General features: G+C 40.2%; 1 protein-coding gene across 1 annotated transcript in view; it reads right to left on the reverse strand.

Moving 5' to 3' along the window:
- Positions 1-21,423, reverse strand: part of c6h3orf70 (chromosome 6 C3orf70 homolog) — a 44,208-nt gene extending 22,785 nt beyond the window's left edge. The window contains exon 1 of the mRNA XM_063051805.1: positions 19,524-21,423. Within this exon, the coding sequence (XP_062907875.1) occupies positions 19,524-19,707 (184 nt within the window). The 5' untranslated portion in view covers positions 19,708-21,423. The remainder of the gene's footprint in view (positions 1-19,523) is intronic.
- Positions 21,424-21,736: the final 313 nt, after the last annotated feature.

The following is a 21,736-nucleotide window of genomic DNA, read 5'->3' on the forward strand; positions in this document are numbered from 1 at the left end:
CTCTAAGGCTAATATGCAAGCAGCCTTCAGGAGGGTGAACTCAGCCCAGATGGTGTACCTGGTCAAGTACTAAAGACCTGTGCTGATGAACCGGCTGGGGCATTCACCGAGATCTTTAACCTCCTGGTTCGCCAGTCTGAGTTATCCACCTGCTTCAATCAGGCTGTAATAATACTGGTGCCCAAGAGGAGTGCGGTGACCTATCTCAATGATAATCACCCAGCTGCACTTACATCCACAGTGATGAAGTGTTTTGAGAGATTGCCTGAGAAGCAACTTAGATCCATTCCAATTTTCCTACTGGAGCAAAAGGTCCACAGCAGATACCATCTCATTGGCTCTTCACTCAAATCTGGAACATCTGGACTGCAAAGATGCATACATCAAGATGCTCTTTATTGACTATAGTTCAGCATTCGATACTATCATCCACTTAAAACTAATGAATAAGCTCCAAGACTTTGGCCTCAATACCTCCTTGTGCAATTGGATCCTTGGTTTCCTTATTTGAAGACCCCAGTCAGTTTCAATTGGCAACATCTCCTCCACGATCTCCATCAGCAAAGGTGAATCACAAGGCTGTTGTGCTTAGTCCCCTGCTCTACTTGCTTTACACTTATGACTGTGCGGCTAAGCACAGCTCAAATGCCATATTCAAGTTTGTCGACGACACCACTGTTGTAGTCCGAATCAAAGGTGACGATGAATCAGCATACTGGAGGGAGATTGATAATTTGGCTGAGTGATGTCACAACCATCTGTTACTGACTGTCAGCAAGGAGCTGATTATTGACTTCAGAAGAAGGAAACCAGAGGTCCATGATTCAGTCCTCATCAGAGGATCAGAGGTAGAGAAGGGTCAGCAACTTTAAAGTTCCTTGGTGTCATTTTTTCAGAGGACCCTTCCTGGACCCAACATGTAAGTGTAACTAAAAAGAAACCATGGCAGTGCCCTTACTTCCTTAGGAGTTTTCGGCATGACATCTAAAACTTTGACAAATTTCTTCAGGTATGTTAACTGGCTGCACCACAGTCTGGTATAGAAACACCAATGCCCTTGAACAGAAAGTCCTCAAAAAGCACTGGATGTGGCCCATCCATCTTGGGTAAAGCCCTCCCCACCATTAAGCACATCTACACAAAGTATTGTCACAGGAATTCAGCATCCATCATTAGGGATCCCCCACCACCCAGGATATGCACACTTCTCACTGCTGCCATCAGGAAGAAGGTACAGGAGCCTCAGGACTCGTAACAACAGGTTTAAGACCAGTTATTGGCCCTCAACAATTAGGTTCTTAAACCAAAGGGGATAACTTCACTCACTCCATCATTGAAATATTCCCATAACTAATCACTTTTGAGGACTCTTCACTTCATGTTCTTTATATTTATTGCTTATTTATTCATTATTATTCTTTCTTTCTTTTTGTATTTGCACAGTTTGTTGTTTTTTCCACACTGGTTGAATTCTCAAGTTGGAGTGGTCTTTCCCTGATACTCAGGTGGTGTCATCCATTAGTCTCGCGAGACCATGGATCTGCGCCTGGAAGGTCTTGCTTCAGTCTGTGTTAGAGCAGCGTCTGTTGTGGCTGTAGAGGCCCACACGGGAGTGACAGTCTCGGTTGCATCGACTCCACTTGAAGTCGCCGTCCTCCAGTGTTGTCTTGGTGCTGTTTTCCCGACGAGTGCGCTTTTCTTCAGCAGCAAGCTTCAGCTTCTCTTGGTAGTTCTGCGTAGTTCTCCCTGATACTATTATGGTTATTATTCTGTTTTGGATTTATTGAGTCTGCCCACAAGATAATGAATCTCAGGGTTGTGTATGATGACATATATGTACTTTGATAATAAATTTACTTCAAACCTTTGATTTACATCCTCTTTCGACAACTATAGCCCTTCGTTTAACTTCTTGCTGAAGTCAGAGAACAAGTACTCCTTTCAACCATTTGGTTCTTGATTACCAGAGTTTAGCAATACCATGACTACTTTGCTCATTTTACACAAAAGGTACTTTGATATTTTTTGGTTCTGGTTGTGTTCTTCCTTGTAAAACCCATGTATAATTTAAGCTTAGTTTTTGTTTTTCTTTGAAAGCTGCTTATATGATGCTGTGTACCTGTGATGCTGTTGAAAGCAACGTGCTCTCCAAAACTAGCTGTGACTTAAATCAGGCTGTTCCAGTACAGTTACAACATATGTCCTGTTTATAAAAAGCAGGACAGGTCCACTCTGGCTTATTAATGCCTAGTCAGTCTACCCGATCAATCAAGCCATTGGTGACACTGCTATCAAATATTATTTCCTCACCAATTACTTATCCAACTTTGCCATAGGTTGTCCCAGGTCCAACCGCAAAAGAAGGAGGGTTGAGTGGGTGTTAGCAACCCAGACCTACAGAAACGCCAACAGAAACTCTAAAGTGCCCAGTACAGAGGACTCTAGCAAGCTGCTCTCAGTGGCTGTAATTGGAGTGCTGGGCTTAAAAAGAAGAACCAATATTGGGCATCGGTAAACAAGTTCTTTTCAAGTCCTACACACTCAGCTTTCTGGAAGTCATCACTGGGTAGAAACTCAGCTGGACCAGTGACACAAAAACTGAGCTACAAGCACGGCTGGGTCTCCTGCAGAAAACGACACATCTCCTAACACTCTAAGGCCTTTTTATCATATACAAGGAATATCAGGAGTGTGATGGAATATTCTCCACTTGCCTGGATGAGTGCACCTCCAACAACTCTTGATGCCCCAAGGGCCAAGTAGCTCACTAGAATTGGTACCCCATCTACCATCTGAAGCACACATTCACTCTACCACTAACGCACAGCACAAACTGCTTGCTGTTACTCAGCACTGATACTACTTCACAAATAGTACAATCTCTACCAAAAAGCATAAGGATAGCAGAATCGCGTCTTCAGAAATATCTACTGGAAGTTCATTGTTGCACAATTCCACTGTCTTGTTTCTTTCACAGAGGTTTTGTAGGAACTGTATCATCTGACTATGGCTGTCAGTCCATGAAACTAGGTCTGTAATTACATAGATTAACTTGTCAAATTGATTGATTTGTAAATTTGACCATAACTTTAAATGAAGCTTCAGTATGCTTCTTAATCAAGAGAAACAAAGACTGCAGTTACCGCACAAGATTATTATTAATATTTTATGTGAATGATCTCTCACCAGTTCTGATCAAAACCTTTAAATCTATTTCTTTCTCCACAGATCCTGCCTGACCTGCTGAGTGTTTCTAATAATTTTTTTTTATTTTTTATTTTCAGCATGTGTGAAATTTTGCTTTTGGAGATTGGAACATGACCTTCTGAAATAATTGAAAGGTTCTGGTATTTGGTATCATTCTGATCCTCCATATATATTCGTGGTACTGTTAAATGGCCTATTCTCTGAGCATCCATAAGATTTGAAAATAGAAGTCACTGCTTTCCAGAAACTTATGCCATTTCTGAGATTAATTCAAGGCAAACATATGCTAGCCTTGAAGAGTGAACAAGTATGTGTACAATTAAAAAGAACATGAGTAATTTTGTAAGGTTGGTTGATGATAAATAGAATTATTCAGTTAATTTGTTGGTTCTGATAAATCCCTGGGTGGCAATGTCTGGCTGAGACTGAGAACTAAATTGTTAGCTTTGACTTTCTGTTTATCAGAGTCACATTTATTTTAAGCTAAATAACTTGCTTTAAATAATTTATATTTGCAGCATGGTTATGGTGCAAGGTGGTATTAAACAATTATATCACACTGATTAAAAACTATTGCTAAAACATTACAGTGGTTTGAATGACTCTCAAATGTACCGGTATACAGAAAGAAGGGCTTAAAGGAACATTTCCATGATCAAACGGTGCATCAGAGAATGTTCAAATAGGATTATGAAGAAAGTAAACAACTTAAAATGTTAAACAAGAGAAAATCTGCAGACGCTGGAAATCCGGGCAGCACACACAAAATGCTGGAGGAGCTCAGCAGGCCAGGGAGCACTTATGGAAAGTACAGTCGACATTACGGCCCAAAACATCAACTGAACATTTTGCCATAGATGCTGCCTTGCCTGCTGTGTTCCTCCAGCATTTTGTGTGTGTAACTTAAAATGTTAGCACTGTTTTTTACTGCAGTGATGTGCACTGACCTCTGAGTAGTTCCTTCATTCCTGCTTTTATATCAAGAACATTTTTCTCATCATTAAAATCTAACATTTGTTTTCTGTTGTTGAGGGGATAATCTGAGTTGTTCATTGCCTCATCTTCTATTTGTTTCAGCAACTATATTTAAAAAAACCTTCTGGGAAAAAAAGTTTGTCTATTTCCATTTTGTGAAACAATATGACACAATGTCATAAGGCGTAACAGGAAGCTGTAAATTTAATCACAGCTGCTTTTAGTCTTAGATGCTTCTTGTTTCTCTGTCAATTTCCAGTCTATCAGATGATTTAGCAAATATTCAGATGCTACCTCTTTGCTTAAATATGGGAGGAAAAGTCCATTACAATTGAGGAGTCATAAGCAGGCCTTCAGCTTTGTCAGATTGTTTGAACTCTAAGCACTGAGCATGGCTTGATGGTCCTACATTGGGTGGAATTCTTCAGTGTCTGTCATACAACCAAGGACAATCTCTGAGCCAACAAACATGTCCCTATTCCTCCTACATGCCAGAGTTGCTGGAGAACATTTTCTGGTTCTCCTTCATTTTCTGCTCTATTTTTCCAGATGCTAATGTATCATCATGGCAGGGTATATCGCCTAGTAGACTTTGGATGCAATAATGTATTGTCCTCGGGAAAATGGCCAGAGCTGACACTCTCTCAAATGTCAATATGTATTCTTTAAATCTCTGTCTAACTCGATCTGATGGTAGGAGTTTAAAGAACTCTCCTCCTTCTAAGTCATTGATGCATAGAGTTATAAAGCACTACAGCACAGAAACAGGCCCTTTGGCCCATCTACTCCATGTCATTCTGGTTTTCTGTCTTGTTCCATCTAGCCCACCATCCATCTCTCATGCATGTACCTATTGAAACTTTGCTTCAACGTTACAAATGAACCCATATCTACCACTTATACTGACTTTTGTTTCACACTCACATCACCGTCTGAGTGAAGAAACTCCATTCAGATCCCTCTTAAATATTTCACCTTTCACCCTAAACCTGTGACCTCTAGTTCTAGTCACACCCAGCCTGAGGGGAAAAAGCCTGTATGCATTCACCTTGTCAATACTCCTTATAAATTTGTATACCTCTGTAGGATCTCCCCTCATTCTCCTATACTCCAGGAAATAAAGTCCTAACCTATTCAGCCTATCCCTGTAAACCAGGCCCTTAATCGGTGTAAGTGTTCTCTGCACTCTTTCAAACTTATTAATAGCTTTCCTGTAGGTAGGTAACTAGAACGACATGTAATACTTTAAATTTTGCCTCACCAATGTCTTATATAATTTCAACATAACATCCAAAATCTGTACTGAGTGCCCTGATTTACAAATGCCAAAGAGCCAAAAGCTCTCTTTGTGACCGTATCTCCCACTTTCAATTTTTATGGGTCTGTATTCCCAGGTCCCTTCGTTCTACAGCATACTCAGTACCGCACTGCTTACTATGTAAATTTTACCACATTTTGTCCTCCCGATGTACAACACCTCACACTTGGTTGCAATAAATTCCATCTGCCATTTTCAGCTCATTTTCCCAGTTGGTCTAGAACACTTTGCAAGCTTTGACACCACTCCTCACTCTCTACTACGCCCCCATTCCTGGTGTCATCTGCAAATTTGTTGATCCAGTTTACCACATTATCATCTAAGTCATGAATATAGATGATAAACTACAACAGACTTAGCAACGATCCCTGCAGCACTCCACTAGTCACAGGCCTCTAATCAGCCAATGATAAGTCCAATTGACTGTTCCATCCTGGATGCCAAGTGACTAAACAATTTGGACCAGCCTCACAAGCAGGATTTTGTCAAAGGCCGGTGACCAGTGGTGTGCCTCAGGGATCTGTTCTGGGACCCTTACTCTTCATGATTTTTATAAATGATCTGGATGAGGAAGTGGAGGGATGGATTAGTAAGTTTGCTGATGACACAAAGGTTGGCGGTGTTGTGGATAGTGTGGAGGGCTGTCAGAGGTTACAGCGGGACATTGATAGGATGCAAAACTGGGCTGAGAAGCGGCAGATGGAGTTCAACCCAGGTAAGTGTGAAGTGGTTCATTTTGGTAGGTCGAATATGATGGCAGAATATAGTATTAATAGTAAGACTCTTGGCAGTGTGGAGGATCAGAGGGATCTTGGGGTCCGAGTCCATAGGATGCTCAAAGCAGCTGCACAGGTTGGCTCTGTGGTTAAGAAGGCAGATGGTGCATTGGCCTTCATCAATCATGGAATTGAATTTATGAGCCAAGAGGTAATGTTGCAGCTATATAGGACCCTGGTCAGACCCCACTTGGAGTACTGTGCTCAGTTCTGGTCACCTCACTACAGGAAGGATGTGGAAAACATAGAAAGGATGCAGAGGAGATTTACACGGATGTTGCCTGGATTGGGGAGCATACCTTATGAGAATAGGTTAAGTGAACTCGGCCTTTTCTCCTTGGAGCGATGGAGAATGAGAGGTGACCTGATAGAAGTGTATAAGATGATGAGAGGCATTGATCATGTTGATAGTCAGACGCTTTTTCCCAGGGCTGAAATGGCTGCCACAAGAAGACATAGGTTTAAGTTGCTTGGGAGTAGGTACGGAGGAGGTGTCAGAGGTAAGTTTTTTACGCAGAGAGTGGTGAGTGCCTGGAATGGGCTGCCAGCAACGGTGGTGGAGGCAGATACGATAGGGTCTTTTAAGAGACATTTGGATAGGTACATGGAGCTTAGAAAAATAGAGGGCTATGGGTAAGCCTAGTAATTTCTAAGATAGGGACATGTTCAGCACAACTTTGTGGGCTGAAGGGCCTATATTGTGCTGTAGGTTTTCTATGTTTCTATGCTTCTACAAATGTCCATGTCGGTAACGTCCACCCTCATCAACCTTTTTGATAACCTCCTCAAAAATCTGTAAGATTGGTTACACCCAATTTACCACACACCAAACCACTTTGACTGTCCCTAATCAGGCCATGTCTATACAAATACTTATATATATTCTGCCCCTTATAATATCCTCCAGTAATTTACCTACAATTGACATCAGGCTCACTGGCCTATAATTTCCTGACTTATTCTTATAGCTTTTCTTAAACAATGGAACAACATTAGTTACCCTCCAGTCACCCAGCTCCTTACCCATGGCTAAGGATATTTTAATTATCGCCTGCAAATCCTGCACTGGCCTCCTACAAGGGGCAGGAAGACACCTTGTCATGCCCTAGGGACTTACCCACCCCAATTGTCCTTCAGACAGCAAGCACCTTCTCTTCAGTACCTGCGTCAGCTTCTAGTAATAATCGCTTTTAGAGTCACTCACAGAGCACTACAGCCCAGAAGCAGGCCATTTGGCCCATCTAGTCCATGCCAAATTGTATCTTCAAAGCGTTCTGATGTATGGAAAGGTTCAGCAAAATGAACTCTATACCAAACCACTCGGTTTCAGCTAATTCATACATTCAATGTCCGTTTTCATTCATTTCACTAACCTTGTCCTGTTTGGCTACATGAGTTTGCTGTGATCACACAAAAGGCAAGCACGACTTACTTTGATAACCATTCTGATTAGTCTCACTTCATCCCCACCATGAAATATCATAAAGGCACTTTTTGGCTAATGGAAACATTGAGTGAAAACAGCCCTCGTGATTCAGCAGTTAAAACCACACACTGCTCTGTGTAAGAAATCATATTTCACTTGGCTGCTCATCCTAGAGAGTATATGATATCACAGACTATACACGAGTCCAAAAAGGTTTAACACAGCACTCCTGTTGACTATGTTTGAGAGGAGTAGTGGAAAACAAATCATTCCAAAACCCGTAACAGGAACACCTATGGGAAGCCATCAGCCTGCAGTTGCTCTCAATTTTTTCTCATTTGGTTCAATGTCACTAGTGGTTCATCTCTCCTTTTCATCTCAATGTACAATACTTGCTTTGTCTCATGTATGTTGAAATAGATTTTCCTTGACAAAGAAACTTTCCATTGTTTGAATTAGCGGGCTACCTCTATTCACACTTGTCTCAGAATTGACACCAGCATACTTCTGATAAGATACTGGCTGCCCAGTTTGCACTGGATTCAAAAGTAACCATATAAAAGATCAAGCGACATGTCTGCAGTGAAATACAACCATATCCCAAACAGAATTCAAAAGGGAAAATAGTCCATTTGTTCCTATTTAAATATGATTTCTAACTGCACTGAATATCCCTTTTATTGATTGTGCATTCCTCTATTGCAGACAGAGCTCTTGTGGAACTGAAGTGCTTTTCTCTACTAGGTGCACTGTGTATTGAGCAAATACTGAGCAAAACATCTGATGCGATTTATTAGACCATTTTCCTTTAGTTACTCTTCCGTCAATGAGGACTTAGCAAAAACAGCTATTACAAGCCGTAGTTTTTGCTGTCAGCTGTTTTAAAGAGGTAGTTGGCCTCGGCAGATTTATTCTTGACTGCAATTGATACCTTGTGCTTTGACATATCAAATAACATGTTTTATTATTTTCTCTAATGCCCATACTGACATTTTCATTCTATCATTCAAGAGCATATACCTTAAAACTGCTGCAGAGAAAAAGATGAATTCAGTCAGGAATTAATAAATAATGTCCTTCAGCATATGTTGTACGCTCCTGCAAAATACTTACTTTAATTAAAGTACTAAGATATTTTAATCATTAAAGGGAAATTTTAGATGATAATTATCATTACAGAAGACAGAGAAAATAACGTGCAATGGAGGGAATTTTATCCCTGCCTGCCTGACAGAAATTGTTTGCTTAAAGAGGTGGATTACCTATCTGCATTGAACCAATCAGCTTCCTGTAGACTTGAATTATAAGGTAATACTTTGAGCAGCCAAGCAAGACACTGTCATTGGCAGCTATTTTCTTCTGAGGCATGCACTGGGATACCATTATGTCTTTTCTTCAAGGACAATCGAGCAGGAAGAGAATCCAAAGCTAGAAGGCGCATGAGGAATTTGAGTTTATTTCAGTTATTTTCTCGTGTCGTTTAGGAGCTTGGACCTCAATAGTTCAAGAATTTACTGGCCTATCTCCTTTTTTGATATGCATTCATTTTATTGATATGAGCATTGTGGGCAAAGACAGTACTTATTGCTGAGCCCTACATCCCCTTGAGATGATGATGAGCTGCCTTGTGGTCCTTTTGATGAAAGTTTTCCCACAGGAAGTTCCAGGAGTTAGATCCAGGAACAATGAAGGACCAGCATTATATTTCCCAGTTAAGATGGTGTGAGACTTGGAAGGGAACTTGGGGGTGGTGATGCTCCACTTTTCTTTATACCCTTGTCCTCGGTAATGCAGTTTGCAGGTTTGGAAGGCACTGACAGGATAACCTAGGATTTTGTAAACCGTAAATATTGTGGCTTCCATGGTGGAGGAAGTGAATATTTGGAGTGGTAAATGGGATATCTATCTATCTATCTATCTATCTCTCCCTCTCTCCCCTCCCCCCCCCCTTTCCTCTCTCCACCTGATGAAATGGTCTCCATAGCTCAACCACAAATCAGATTCCTGCTGCCCAATATCTTGCTCTTGGCTTCTGGCTTTTGGCAAGGTAGATAATAGACCGCATTCTATTACTAGAGATACTACAGAGGTTCAATCACAAGATCTCTGATCAAATCACATTCATTTCACATTTTGCTTCTATTGTGAATAGACTCATTTGTATTCAAGGCCCCTGTAACGGGAACATACCTAAATGTTAGGATCAGTTGTATGTTAGAACTTAAAAGTCTAAATTTGCCAATGCAATGACACAAACAAGTAGCAACAACATCCTCAACCCAGGATTCATACAAGAGTGGTCCAAACTCAATGTAGTATAAATGTTAATAAATATTGATAATATTTATACCACAGGCAGTCAATCCCTGGAGTCTGCATTTGACTTGTGGCATAGAGCATGAGAGGTGACTGGACAGAGGCGTACAAGATGATAAAAGGCATAGATCAAATGGATAGCCAGAGACATTTTCGCAGGGTGGTACATTAGGGACATTTAAGAAACTCTTAGATAGGCACATGGATGATAGGAAAATAGAGGAATATGCAGAAGGAAATGGTCAGATTGATTTTAGAGTAGGCTAACAGGTTAGCACAACATTGTGGGCTGAAGGGCCTGTACTGTGCTGCTATGTTCTATGCCCTATGTTCCTTCTGTTATCCTATTCCCAGAACATGAAGCAAATAAGAACACAAGGAAAATTAAAGGAAACATCTGGTTCCACCTATCACCCACTAGCCTCTGTCCCACCCCCTCACTCATATGGCTTTCTATTGGCTATCGTTTGTCTCTCTTCTTAATCCTATTGCAAGGTCTCAACCCAAAATGTTGACATACACATTTTGCCTCTACAGTGGCTGCTTCACATACTGAGTTCTTCTAATGTCTGGTGCTTTTTTTTGCTCTGCAGGATAATGCTAAATGGCCGATAGCACATGGAGACCCAGGAGATAATGTGCCCATCACAATATCTACAGTATGCAGTTAGTCTGGCTAAGTTTTAAATCAATTGTGACCCCCAGGTTATGGAATGTTATACAGAGATATTAGCATTAAAAATCAAGAGTAGATAGCTGCACTTCCTCCTCCCAGAGATACTTAATTCTTAAAACATGAATAGTATGAAATATTAGGAAGTCCCTAAGTAATGACCTTGCTGTAATTGTAGAACAGTTATATGAAGGCAAACTTGGAGTGAAATTTAGGACATCATATCTCAAAAGGGGGTGGGGGGAATAGACTTTTCTGTACCTAGAGAGGCCCAAGATAATACACAATAGATTCAAAAATTGATTTCTAGGATGAGGATATTGTTGTATTGGGAAAGTTTAAGTAGCATTATCCTATATTCAGATTTTGGCAATCTCATTCAAACATTTAAGAAATTAATAAAGAAGTGAATCAAACTAGAGGACACTGATTTAGGGTAAGGGGTAAGAGATTTAGGGGGATTTGCATGAGATATTTTTTCACTCAGAGACTGATGATTATTGGAATGCATTTCTGGACAGGGCATCTAAGTAGTCAAGAATGAGCATTTGAATCACTTAGACACTGAAGCACAAGTAAACTGGTGAAGATGGGACTTGTACAGATGGGTGCCCACTGGTTAGCATGGATGTGGTGGGCTGATTGGCCCATTTCCTTGCAGTATGACTCTATGATTCGACACCATTATAAGAAGATGACGAGGATTAATCTGGAGAATTTGAAGGTCATAGGGTACAGTCTCAAGACAGTTCTGTGTGCAGTTTTGGCCACCTTGTTGCAGGAACTGACGTGGAGGGTTTGGACAGATACAAAGGAAGATTCACAGGATCTTGCCTGGAAAGACAGTATTAACTGTAAGGAGTGGTTGGACAACCTTAGATTGATTTCTCTGGGATGCTGAAGGCAGAGGGCCTGTTGCTATGTTCAATGCATGCTAAGATATTTGCCATTTCCGACCGGAATCACTATTAATTTGTTTACTTAGGGGGTTGCAAGTTTTTTGAGTTCTCTAAACTAGAGGTGTGCAAATACTTGATCATTAAAAATAATCGGATTTGAACAATAAAAATAAATTAGTGACATTCAAAGATATGGAAATAACGTACAAATGTGGACTTAAGTTACATTAGTGAGCATAACCTTCTGGAATAGTAAAGCAGATTCAGAGAGCCCAACTTGTCTACTCCTGTTTCCATGTTTTTATGTTGATACAGGTGCATATTATTTACTAACAGTAAATGTAGTGCGGATGAATCGATATTGAAGATTGTGGAATTTTACTAGTTACTGCCATGTGCGAATGACCGATAAAATTATATCTCAACTATCCTAACTAAGCCCATTAAGTCTTGCAAATACATGATGTGATACATGATCTGGAAGAACTTGATACTCACATTTTAACAAATATTAAAATTTCTGAGAAAAGAAATCCCCAAAAATATCAAAATGATGATAAGTTTAATTCTGTTTTCTACAACACAATAAGACTTTTGTATCAAAGCATCTAAATTAATTCGCAGAGATTCTCTCCATTTTTTTTCTTATTTGATACAAGGGTTCAGTCCTTATCTTGAAAAGCAGGCTTCAGGCATCTTAGAGCCTACTAATTCTCCAGATTCTTATGTTTTTGAATTTCACATTCCCAGAGGTCAATCACTTAAAATTTTGGAAGTTTCATCTTCACTTGCTGTACTGTTTTCATGGTAACTGGTGAATGAATAATCCAGTAGTTTTTTTATCCGCATAGATCAAATACATGTCATGTTATTTACTGAGGATTAGATTATTCTCAATAACAAAATTATTACTTTTACCCAGCTGGTTTATTGTCATCATAAATAGTGAAAATTTGAAATGATGATTGTTGTACAGTGTTATCTAATAATCTTGGTGAGTAGGATGGGTTTAAAAAAAGACATGTTAAAGGTGGAGGGAGAGATGAAGAGGATTAGAGAGAGAATTCCAGAGTTTTAGGCTTGAATAGTTGAAGGAACAATTATCGGTGGGTGAAGGAGATAGAGGATCTTACAGTACTGTGCAAAAGACTAAGGGTGCCTAATACTTTTGCACAGTACTGTGTTTGTCAATGTGGAATGGAGAGAGAGTTTGCACATCAGTTGAGAGCAAAGGATGTTGGGAATGGTGAGGGTCAAGTGCCATGGCTGGGGTGTGGGACAGGTGGCAGAGGAGTGCCAGGGGCAGGCAGTGGCAGAGGTGACATACCCAGCCCTGAGGCACCAGGCAAGGTCATCTGATTCTACACAATTGGTTTATTGATCATTACAGAATGTCTCTCTGGTACTTCCCTCTCCTACCCCTCTCCCTTCCCCTTTTCCAACCCTTCCCACCCTCAGTCCATAATAGAGACCTATATTGGAATCAAGTTTATCAACACTCACATATGACTTGAAAGTTGTTTTTTTTTTACAGCATCAGTACAGTGCAATACATAGAATTACAATGGTACTGTGCAAAGGTCTTAGGCACCCTGCTATACAGTATCTATGTGCCTAAGACATTTGCACTGTACTGTAGATTTACAAGAATGTTGCAGAGCTACAGGGCCTGGGTTATACTGAGAGCTTCAGCAGGTTAGGACTTTCAGGTTGACCTAACAGAGGAGTATAAAATTATGAGGGACAAATGCATGCAGTCTTTTTTCTCCGAGGGAAAGGGAGCCAGAAACAGGAGGGATAGGCATACATTGAGGAGGGAAAGTTTTAAAAAGGACCTGAGGGGCAACATCATGCAGAGAGAGGGTGGTGTGTATATGGAATGAGCTCTCAGAGAATGTAGTTGAGCAAGGTATAGTAAAACAATTAAAAGGCATGTGGATAAGAACATGAAAAGGAAAGGTTTAGAGGAATATAAGAAAAACATGGGCAAATGGGACTAGTTTTAAGAAGGTACCTGGGTCAGCATGGACATTTCGAATAGGAGTTGAGATAAAGTTCCTATTCAAAACCTAAGCCTGTCCTTTTGTATTTGGATGCTGACAGGGGTATTGTATATTTTCAGCCTTTTCTAGCTTTATTTTGGATAATCATCAAGTGTTGTTTTCTATATTTAATCTGCTTTATAAAAAAATTAATCCATTTATTAGTATGTTTTATTGGCTGATATTGGCTGTGCCTCTGCTGCGAGCTGTTTGCTAACAAAATTCTAGAGGGACATTTGATTACAGTGGGTATTCTCCACAGTACAAAAGCATAGGTTTAGAGAACTCAACTTTTGTCAATATTAGCAATAATTAAGTTCCAGATAGTAAATGTCAGTCATACTGAAGCTGATGGTATTAAGTGAACACCAGTGGCTTGGCTATTAATGAAGCTGAGACACAGGGGAGAGTGCTCAGAGATGAAAAGGTAGCTTTTCAGATTGGATGGAAGCCTATCTGACTTTCAAGGGATGGTAATGACTGGGATTTGGGTATAAAGAGAACAATACCAGAGATTTCACAGGACGTGTGATTAGGAAATGTAGGCATTTTTATGAGAAGGTTGCCAGGACTCAAGGGTTTGAGTTATAGGGAAAGGTTGGGTAGGCTAGGACTCATTCACAGAACATAGAACATTACAGCACAGTACAGGCCCCTTGGCTCACGAAGTTTTGCCAACCTTTTAACCTATTCTAAGATCCATACTAACCCTTCCCTCCTACATCGCCCTCCATTTTTCCATGGAGCATAGCTCACGATTTTGTACACCTCCATATTGTCGGAGAGGAGTGACCTTATGGAGGTGCATAAAATCATGAAGGGCATAGGTCTGGTGAATTCACACAATCTTTTTCTCCGTGAAAGGGAATCAGAAACTAGAAGGCATAGTTTTAAATTCAAAGCTCAATGTCCAAATAAATTTATTATCAAAGTACATGTATACTACCTATATACTACTTCGGGATTCATTTTCTTGCAGCATTTACAGGAAAAATGATATACAATAGACTTTATCGACTGGGACTAGAGGGCTAACTTCTTCATGTGGAGGGTGATGTGTATAGGAAACAAGCTACCAAAGTACATGGACAGGAAAGTGTTAGAGAGGTATGGGCCAAATTCAGACAAATGGGACTAGCTTGGATGGGCATCTTGGTTGGCATGGACCAACTGGGCCAAAAGCTCTATTTCCATGCAGTACGTCTATGACTAAACAGTGAAAGTGATTTCTCAGGGATATCGACAGATTGCTGATGTGGCCTGACACATAGAGAATGAAATCTAATACATAAGAGTGTGGAGATATGTTTTGGGAGTAAACGTAAACTAAATCAGAATCAGAATCAGGTTTATTATTACCAGCATGTGACGTGAAATTTGTTAATTTAGCAGCAGCAGTTCAACGCAATACATAGCAGAGAGAGAGCGAGAGAAAAAAATAATAAATAAAATAAAACATAATAATATATAATCAAGTGAATCAATTACATACATTGAATAGATTATTTAAAAATGTGCAAAAACAGAAATACTCTACATTTTAAAAAGTGAGGCAATGTCCAAAGCTTCAATGTCCATTTAGGAATCGGATGGCAGAGGGGAAGAAGCTGTTCCTGAATCACTGAGTGTGTGCCTTCAGGCTTCTGTATCTCCTACCTGATGGTAACAGTGAGAAAAGGGCATGACCTGGGTGCTGGAGGTCCTTAATAATGGACGCTGCGCGCAGTAACTGAAGGAAACAGAGATCGACTATATCTATATTGATATATATATATACACACACAGATCATTTGATATGAGAAGTTAATAAAGCTTTTGGAATGTTTGGCTTTATTGATTGGCATTGAGAATTGGTGCAAAGAACTTCTACTGAACCATTATAAGTCACTTGGGTCTCATCTGGAGTTTAATATCTGTTTCTGCTCATTAGATTCAAAGAACGATGGTATTTCCTTTAAAACTACTGAAGAGTTTAAATGGAAAATGAATGTTTCCACTAACAGGTGAGTGGATGAATAGAAAACACAAATTTAATGTAATGACCAAAGAACAAAAAATGAGATAAGTAGAGTTCTGCTTGATAGATATTATGAGGTGGAACACACTTCCTACAGGATAGTGAAACAGGTTGCAAAATAATTTAAAATATTTCAAATTGATAGTTGCACAGCACAGAAACTCACCCATGCAGATCAAGATGCCTACTTAACCTAATCTTGTATTTGGACCATATCACTCAAAACCTTTTCTATCCACATACCAGTCCAAGTGTTTCTCTTTAAAATGTTGAAATGGAAAAATTTGCAGAGCTTCAGGGAAAGTGCAGGAGACTCAGTTGACTTAGATAGCTCCTTTGAAGAGTCAGTAAGGACCCAAAGGACTGAATATCCTCTTCCCCTCTCTAAAGCTGATGGTTGGTTTATGAATTTTGAATTTGAAAACCAGTCAGCTTTCCATTAACCAGAATACAAAATTTCTTATTTACATTTTATAAATAATTTCATTACTTTTATAACCACACATTTGAAAATATTCCAACTTTGCAGCCCCCTCTTCTTGTATGCAAATCATTAGCTAATCTCATAAAGTAATGAAATGTGTAATTAGGGTAGAAAGGGGGAATTTTAAAAAACCTGCACTAACAAAGTACCATCTAATGACCCTTTACCAGGCTGAGATGAGGGGGAATTTCTTTCAGCTGAAGGTTGTCAATTGTGTACCCTGGGGAATTGTGATTGCTATGTCATTAAGTCTATTCAAGGGTGATGTAGATAGATTTTTGGTCTATGGGGAACACTGAGAGATTGGACAAGAAAATAGATTTGAAGCCAAAAATCAGATGAGATCTTAGTGGAACTAGTTTCAGGGGCAATACCACCTCTTTCTACTATTTTTCACAACTGCATGTTCTTCAAAATCCAGACACAGATGCACCTCATGATGAGGGTTTCCATTTCTATGCAAAAAGATAAGGCCACTTGGCCCTTCTGGATACACTTTCTACAGGAGAATCATTGCTGCAACAAAATTGCCTCTCATTTGCCATTAATTGACAAGATGACACAAAGAAATGTTGTTGTAAAAAAGGTATAAAGATATGGCTATCATGCAGAATGAAATGATTTTAAATGTTTGAGTTGAGGAGCATTGGGGAACCTTTTGAGTAAAGTAGTGGGAGTTCAGTATAAAATTTAATTGAACTGTGTCTGCCACTGTACTTCATTACTACACTCATCACAATTGTGATTCTTGGACTGCAGAAGGGGGAAGAGAGGTGATTTTCTTATTAATGGTTAATATCTAATTTCATTTAAAGCAGGGGTTCCAAACTTTTTTTATGACATGGACCCCTACCATTAACTGAGGGATCCATGGATTCCAGGTTGGGAAACCCTGCTTTAGCACATTCAAAGGGAAATTTGATGGGCACTTAGGGAATAATACGTAGAGCTTCATCAGCCTTGAATAGATTTAGTGACTCAGCATTCACAACTCCCTAGGGAAGAGAATTCAAAGACTTTAGTGAAAAGAAATACCTCCTCATCTCAGTCTGGTTAAAGAGATTAGACAGTTGGGAATGCTCGAACAGGAACCAGCATGGATTCAAGGGCCCAGTGACCTCATATGTGCATTTAAAACTCATGATTCAACAAGGTATTCAAGTCAAAGAACTGTGAGAAGGAGTCATGAGAATTATTTCTCCCATTAGGTCACTGAAAGACCACAAAAAAAAATGAGGACTCCAAGTAGTGACTAATACAAGCTCTTGTACCAATCATTACAATCATAAATAATTTCGAGCAAGTTAAATACAATGTGTTGGTTTGAACAATGAAAGTGCAGTTTCCAACACTGGATAAAAGATAAGCAGAGGATTTAAATTCATCTACATGCAAATTGAAGTATTTTAGTCACCACATTATAGAAAGGATGTGATAGAGAGAGTCTAGGAAAGACTTACAAGTACCATTTGTAGGATGAGGAATTACATTTTCTGTGACAGACTCGGATGTCTAGAACTGTTTCTCTCAGAGGAGATTTGACAGAAGTACATAAAATAATGAAGACTCTGGATAGAGTGTAGTGGAAGGCTTTTGCTTTTGTGGAGAGTGTAATGATTAGAGATCACAGGTGTTAAAACAAAAAGGGGAATAAATATTACACGGGAAAAAAATTTCAAGGCTCCACAGAAAGTGCCTTCACGTGAAAGTAGAGATCTGCTCTTGTAGAGTTGGATAAGATGGGCTGAATAGCCTCTTATTGTGCTGTAACCATTCTGTGACTCTATGGGTTGACTAGGAAGGATGATTGCATTCCTTATTATATCTCGCCTTTGACTTTTTTTTCTGATACTTTCCTTTTCTTTCAAAACTAGCTGGAATTGGGAGTGAACTAAACCAACCTGCAGAGGATGACGTAGTGACCTTTACCTTTGCAAGGTGATTGAGGAGGGGTTGAAAATTCAATAAAATTCTCAACCATGCCTTGCATTCTCAAGCCTATGTTTGGTTGAATATATTAGGACTACAGAATACATTCTTTTCACTCCATTAATGAAGTGATTTCCCAAGCAGGTATACTATACCAATTTACGTGAAACACCAAATACTCAATAGATAATTACTTGCAGTCATTTAACAAAATAACTATGTAGTAATATTTTTAAATTAAATCAATGCCTTAAGTTTGGTGCCTGATGTGTTGAATTTCGTTTCTGTCTAATCTGGCTGTTGTAGAGGCTGTTAAACTGCTAGCCAAAGATTCACTGAAGTTTCACTAAGCTCCCCATTTTCTGAATTTGACAACAAATGGCTGACTAGTGCCATAGTTAAAATTCTTGCATTCACCAACTTTGACTCATAAGAATGCAGCAAACCCAGCTTCATATAAACTATTCCTCCCCTGCCCCCACCCCATTTTCAGGCTAAATTATATCTCCAGCTTTGAAGGAATTGGAGTAGAGTTGGCTCCCTCTTACACTGACTCACTCACATGACCTTCTCTGATTCCTAAAATGACCTTTGCCATATCAGATTTCTAAACTGACCATCCCTCTCCCGTTACTTTTCTGTGAAGGGTTACCCCAGCAGTAGCCTAACAAACAAAATTCGACCACGAGGAAATCTGCAGCTGCTGGAAATTCAAGCAACACACACAAAATGTTGGTGGAACGCAGCAGGCCAGACAGCATCCATAGGAAGAAGCACAGTCGACGTTTCGGGCCGAGGCCCTCCGTCAGGACTCAAACAAAACTCAACAATCTTTTGCATCGGAAGCCTTGTCAGCCAATTGACATTCAGCAATGACTACGGCCCCAATTTATCACCGTTACGTGCTTTGCAGAGAACCAGATTACAGGTTCAAATTGTCCAATCGGGATTAAAACATTCTCCCTTTTTGATGCTTTGATGTTTTGCCTTGTCTACTATTGAATTTAGTTTTTAGTATCAATTATTTATATCTGTAAATTAATTATTTGAGGTCTGATGGCGGTACTATAGGGACTGAAGTGTTTTCTGTCGATAGGATGCATAGAAACTGCCATTACAGCAGTTAGATGGCCAGAATATTTCTTTAAACTCCGAATTATAACGGGTTAGAATAAAAAGTAAACGAGCAGTGTATATATTGTTCAGTGTGTGTGTTCATTGTTCACACACATCCGAATGCCGTTTCCTCAATTTAAAGAAAGGACGGCAGGTAGGCTTTAAAAGAGCTATAAAGAGCACCGTTTGCCGAAGAAGAGGATAAATATTTTCAGAATCTCAGTCAACATTTTGAGGATTGCATGCTAAACAGTATAATTACCAAATCAATGCGGACCACGATATAATTTTAACTGACATTTCACTTCTGCTAATCGGAGGCAAACATTAACGAATATCGCTTACAGTGACACCATCCTAAGTGGCAACACCAGTGCCGTTTGAAGCACTTGCCATGGCTGTGCGTGGCACAGATGGAGAGGCCGTCACAAGGCTGGAAGTCTGGTCTCCCCGCACAGCTCCGAGCCAAAGCCTGGGCTTCATCCACCTTCTCGTTCTTCCAAATCTTCCTCACACCGGAGGCCTTCATTTCGGCGAAGGAAGGTGGTATCCAGTTGGGGAAATCCAGACCGGGGAGAAAAGGCAAAAGGAGGTCCCGTCCACACACACACACACAAAATGTGTTTATGTGTAAGGAGGCGGAGATGCACTATAAAGAGAGTGAAGCAAACTTCAATTAAACAGGACCCTGTGTAGTTCAGTCAAGTTTAGAGTTTAGGACGGGGGTGGGATTTGGATTGGATTGGAGAAATTAGGAAGCGGGCAGTTCGGAAGGTCACAAATACTGCAGCTGTAAGGATGATCAGGATCAGATGAAGATTGCCCCGGCCCGTGGCTATGATCTGTCCAATGTGTAATTGTAAGAGGGTGGTGCTGGAGAACAGAGATGCATCTGCCAGAAAAAGTAGCCATAAGGAATACTCCCCATCGCGCCGTCAGACAGAACTGGGACAGAGGCTTTCAGCTGTACGGGTTGTAGAGGTTGGAGACAAATCCACTCGGCAGGAAACTTGATGGCCGGCGGAGAGGAGGATAAATGAAGAGAAAACGCTACGTCAATCGGAGTTGAGGAGCCTCAGATTAGTGGAATGGTTTTCCGGGGTGGGGGGACTGCAATGGGATCAGGCCAGATCCCAATCCGCTCCTTCCAAGTGTAATGTAGGACCAAAAGTGGGAGCACGAAGTCGAAGCCAAAATCAATTGAATCGCTTTCAGTCGATGTCCTGGTAATAACCTGAAGTGCAGAAGACTTTCACCGCATCTTCATAGTTTATCGCAGCAAGCACAACGGCAATGCGCCGCGCATTCAAATTCTACCCTTTTCCACACATTAATCCTTCACTAGCGTGGCATATTCCTTTCCCAAACCGGATCAGTCCCGAAGGTCGCTCAGTAATCCCGCCCAGACGAAGCCGAGCCCTGGGCAGTGTCTGATTTTTAAAGTCACTTCTGCTCTCGCTCTCGATGTTCTTGTCACCGTCGACGTGATGTCAGTGACACGAAGCAACAGCCTGTGGAAATGCAGTCTCGAAACTGGAAACGGAAGGAGAAGGGAGGAGGAGGAGGAGGAGGGGGAAACGCTTTGGCAACAACAGCACAAAAAATACATTTGCTGTTCCATTTGTTAGTTTCTAACGTCCGGAGCAACCTTCCGCTTCACAACTGTAACAGTGTGACAACATTCTTTCCGCATCCCTAGTTGCATGCAAGGACAATCTGGTCGGTCTCGTTTCCTTAGAACTTTGATCAGCATAGCAGAAGTTCCGTGATGGCTGGTTTGTCCTTTTTTAAATGTTTCTATGGAATCGGGAAACTGGTGCAGCTGTTCAGTGACGATAACTCATGTGATCCAGTCGTTTTAATATATGCGTTCCTCGTAGTGGAAGGCAGTGTGTAGTAAACGACAATCCTTTTGATACACTCATTTAACAGAACTTGAAAAGAACACGGAATAAAATGGGGTTCTACCCCATACGGGGAAGAACCCAATTCATTATATAGTTTGAATCGTTTGTTTCTGCCGATCGCAATTTGCTGATCTCCATTTTAACATTTATGTGTGTCAACTTAAAAACAATGATTAATGTTTGAAAACTGGTGTACGGTACTCGACTACATTTTCGTTTGCAAGTTCTTTTAACCGGATAGAATATCCCTGAAAATGTTAACATAACTCAAATAACTACTTGTCCTTAATTCTAAGATGTACAATCAAATACCTGTGGGAAATGGAGAAAACATTCTTGCAATGTTAGTGCACACTATTTTATGTAAGCAAATATTTTACATAAATATTTTATGTAAACAAAAAAGATGTGAAAAAGTATTTCTATAATCAATCCCGCTTTACAGACAGTGAGTTATTTCTAAAATGTGTAGGAAGTAATACTACAATAAAATAGATTTTATAGGAAGCACAATGTTTAAGTTAGTCTGCTATTGCGATGTTTTTATTCCGCGCATCCAGAAGCACTGTGACTATCCTAGCACGCCCTCATGGTACTTCTGCCAAAACATTCATCAGCATCAGCCATGGTTAAAAAGAAATATTCTGGGAA

This window comes from Mobula hypostoma, chromosome 6 (genome assembly GCF_963921235.1).
Source record: "Mobula hypostoma chromosome 6, sMobHyp1.1, whole genome shotgun sequence".
Taxonomy (NCBI): domain Eukaryota; kingdom Metazoa; phylum Chordata; class Chondrichthyes; order Myliobatiformes; family Myliobatidae; genus Mobula; species Mobula hypostoma.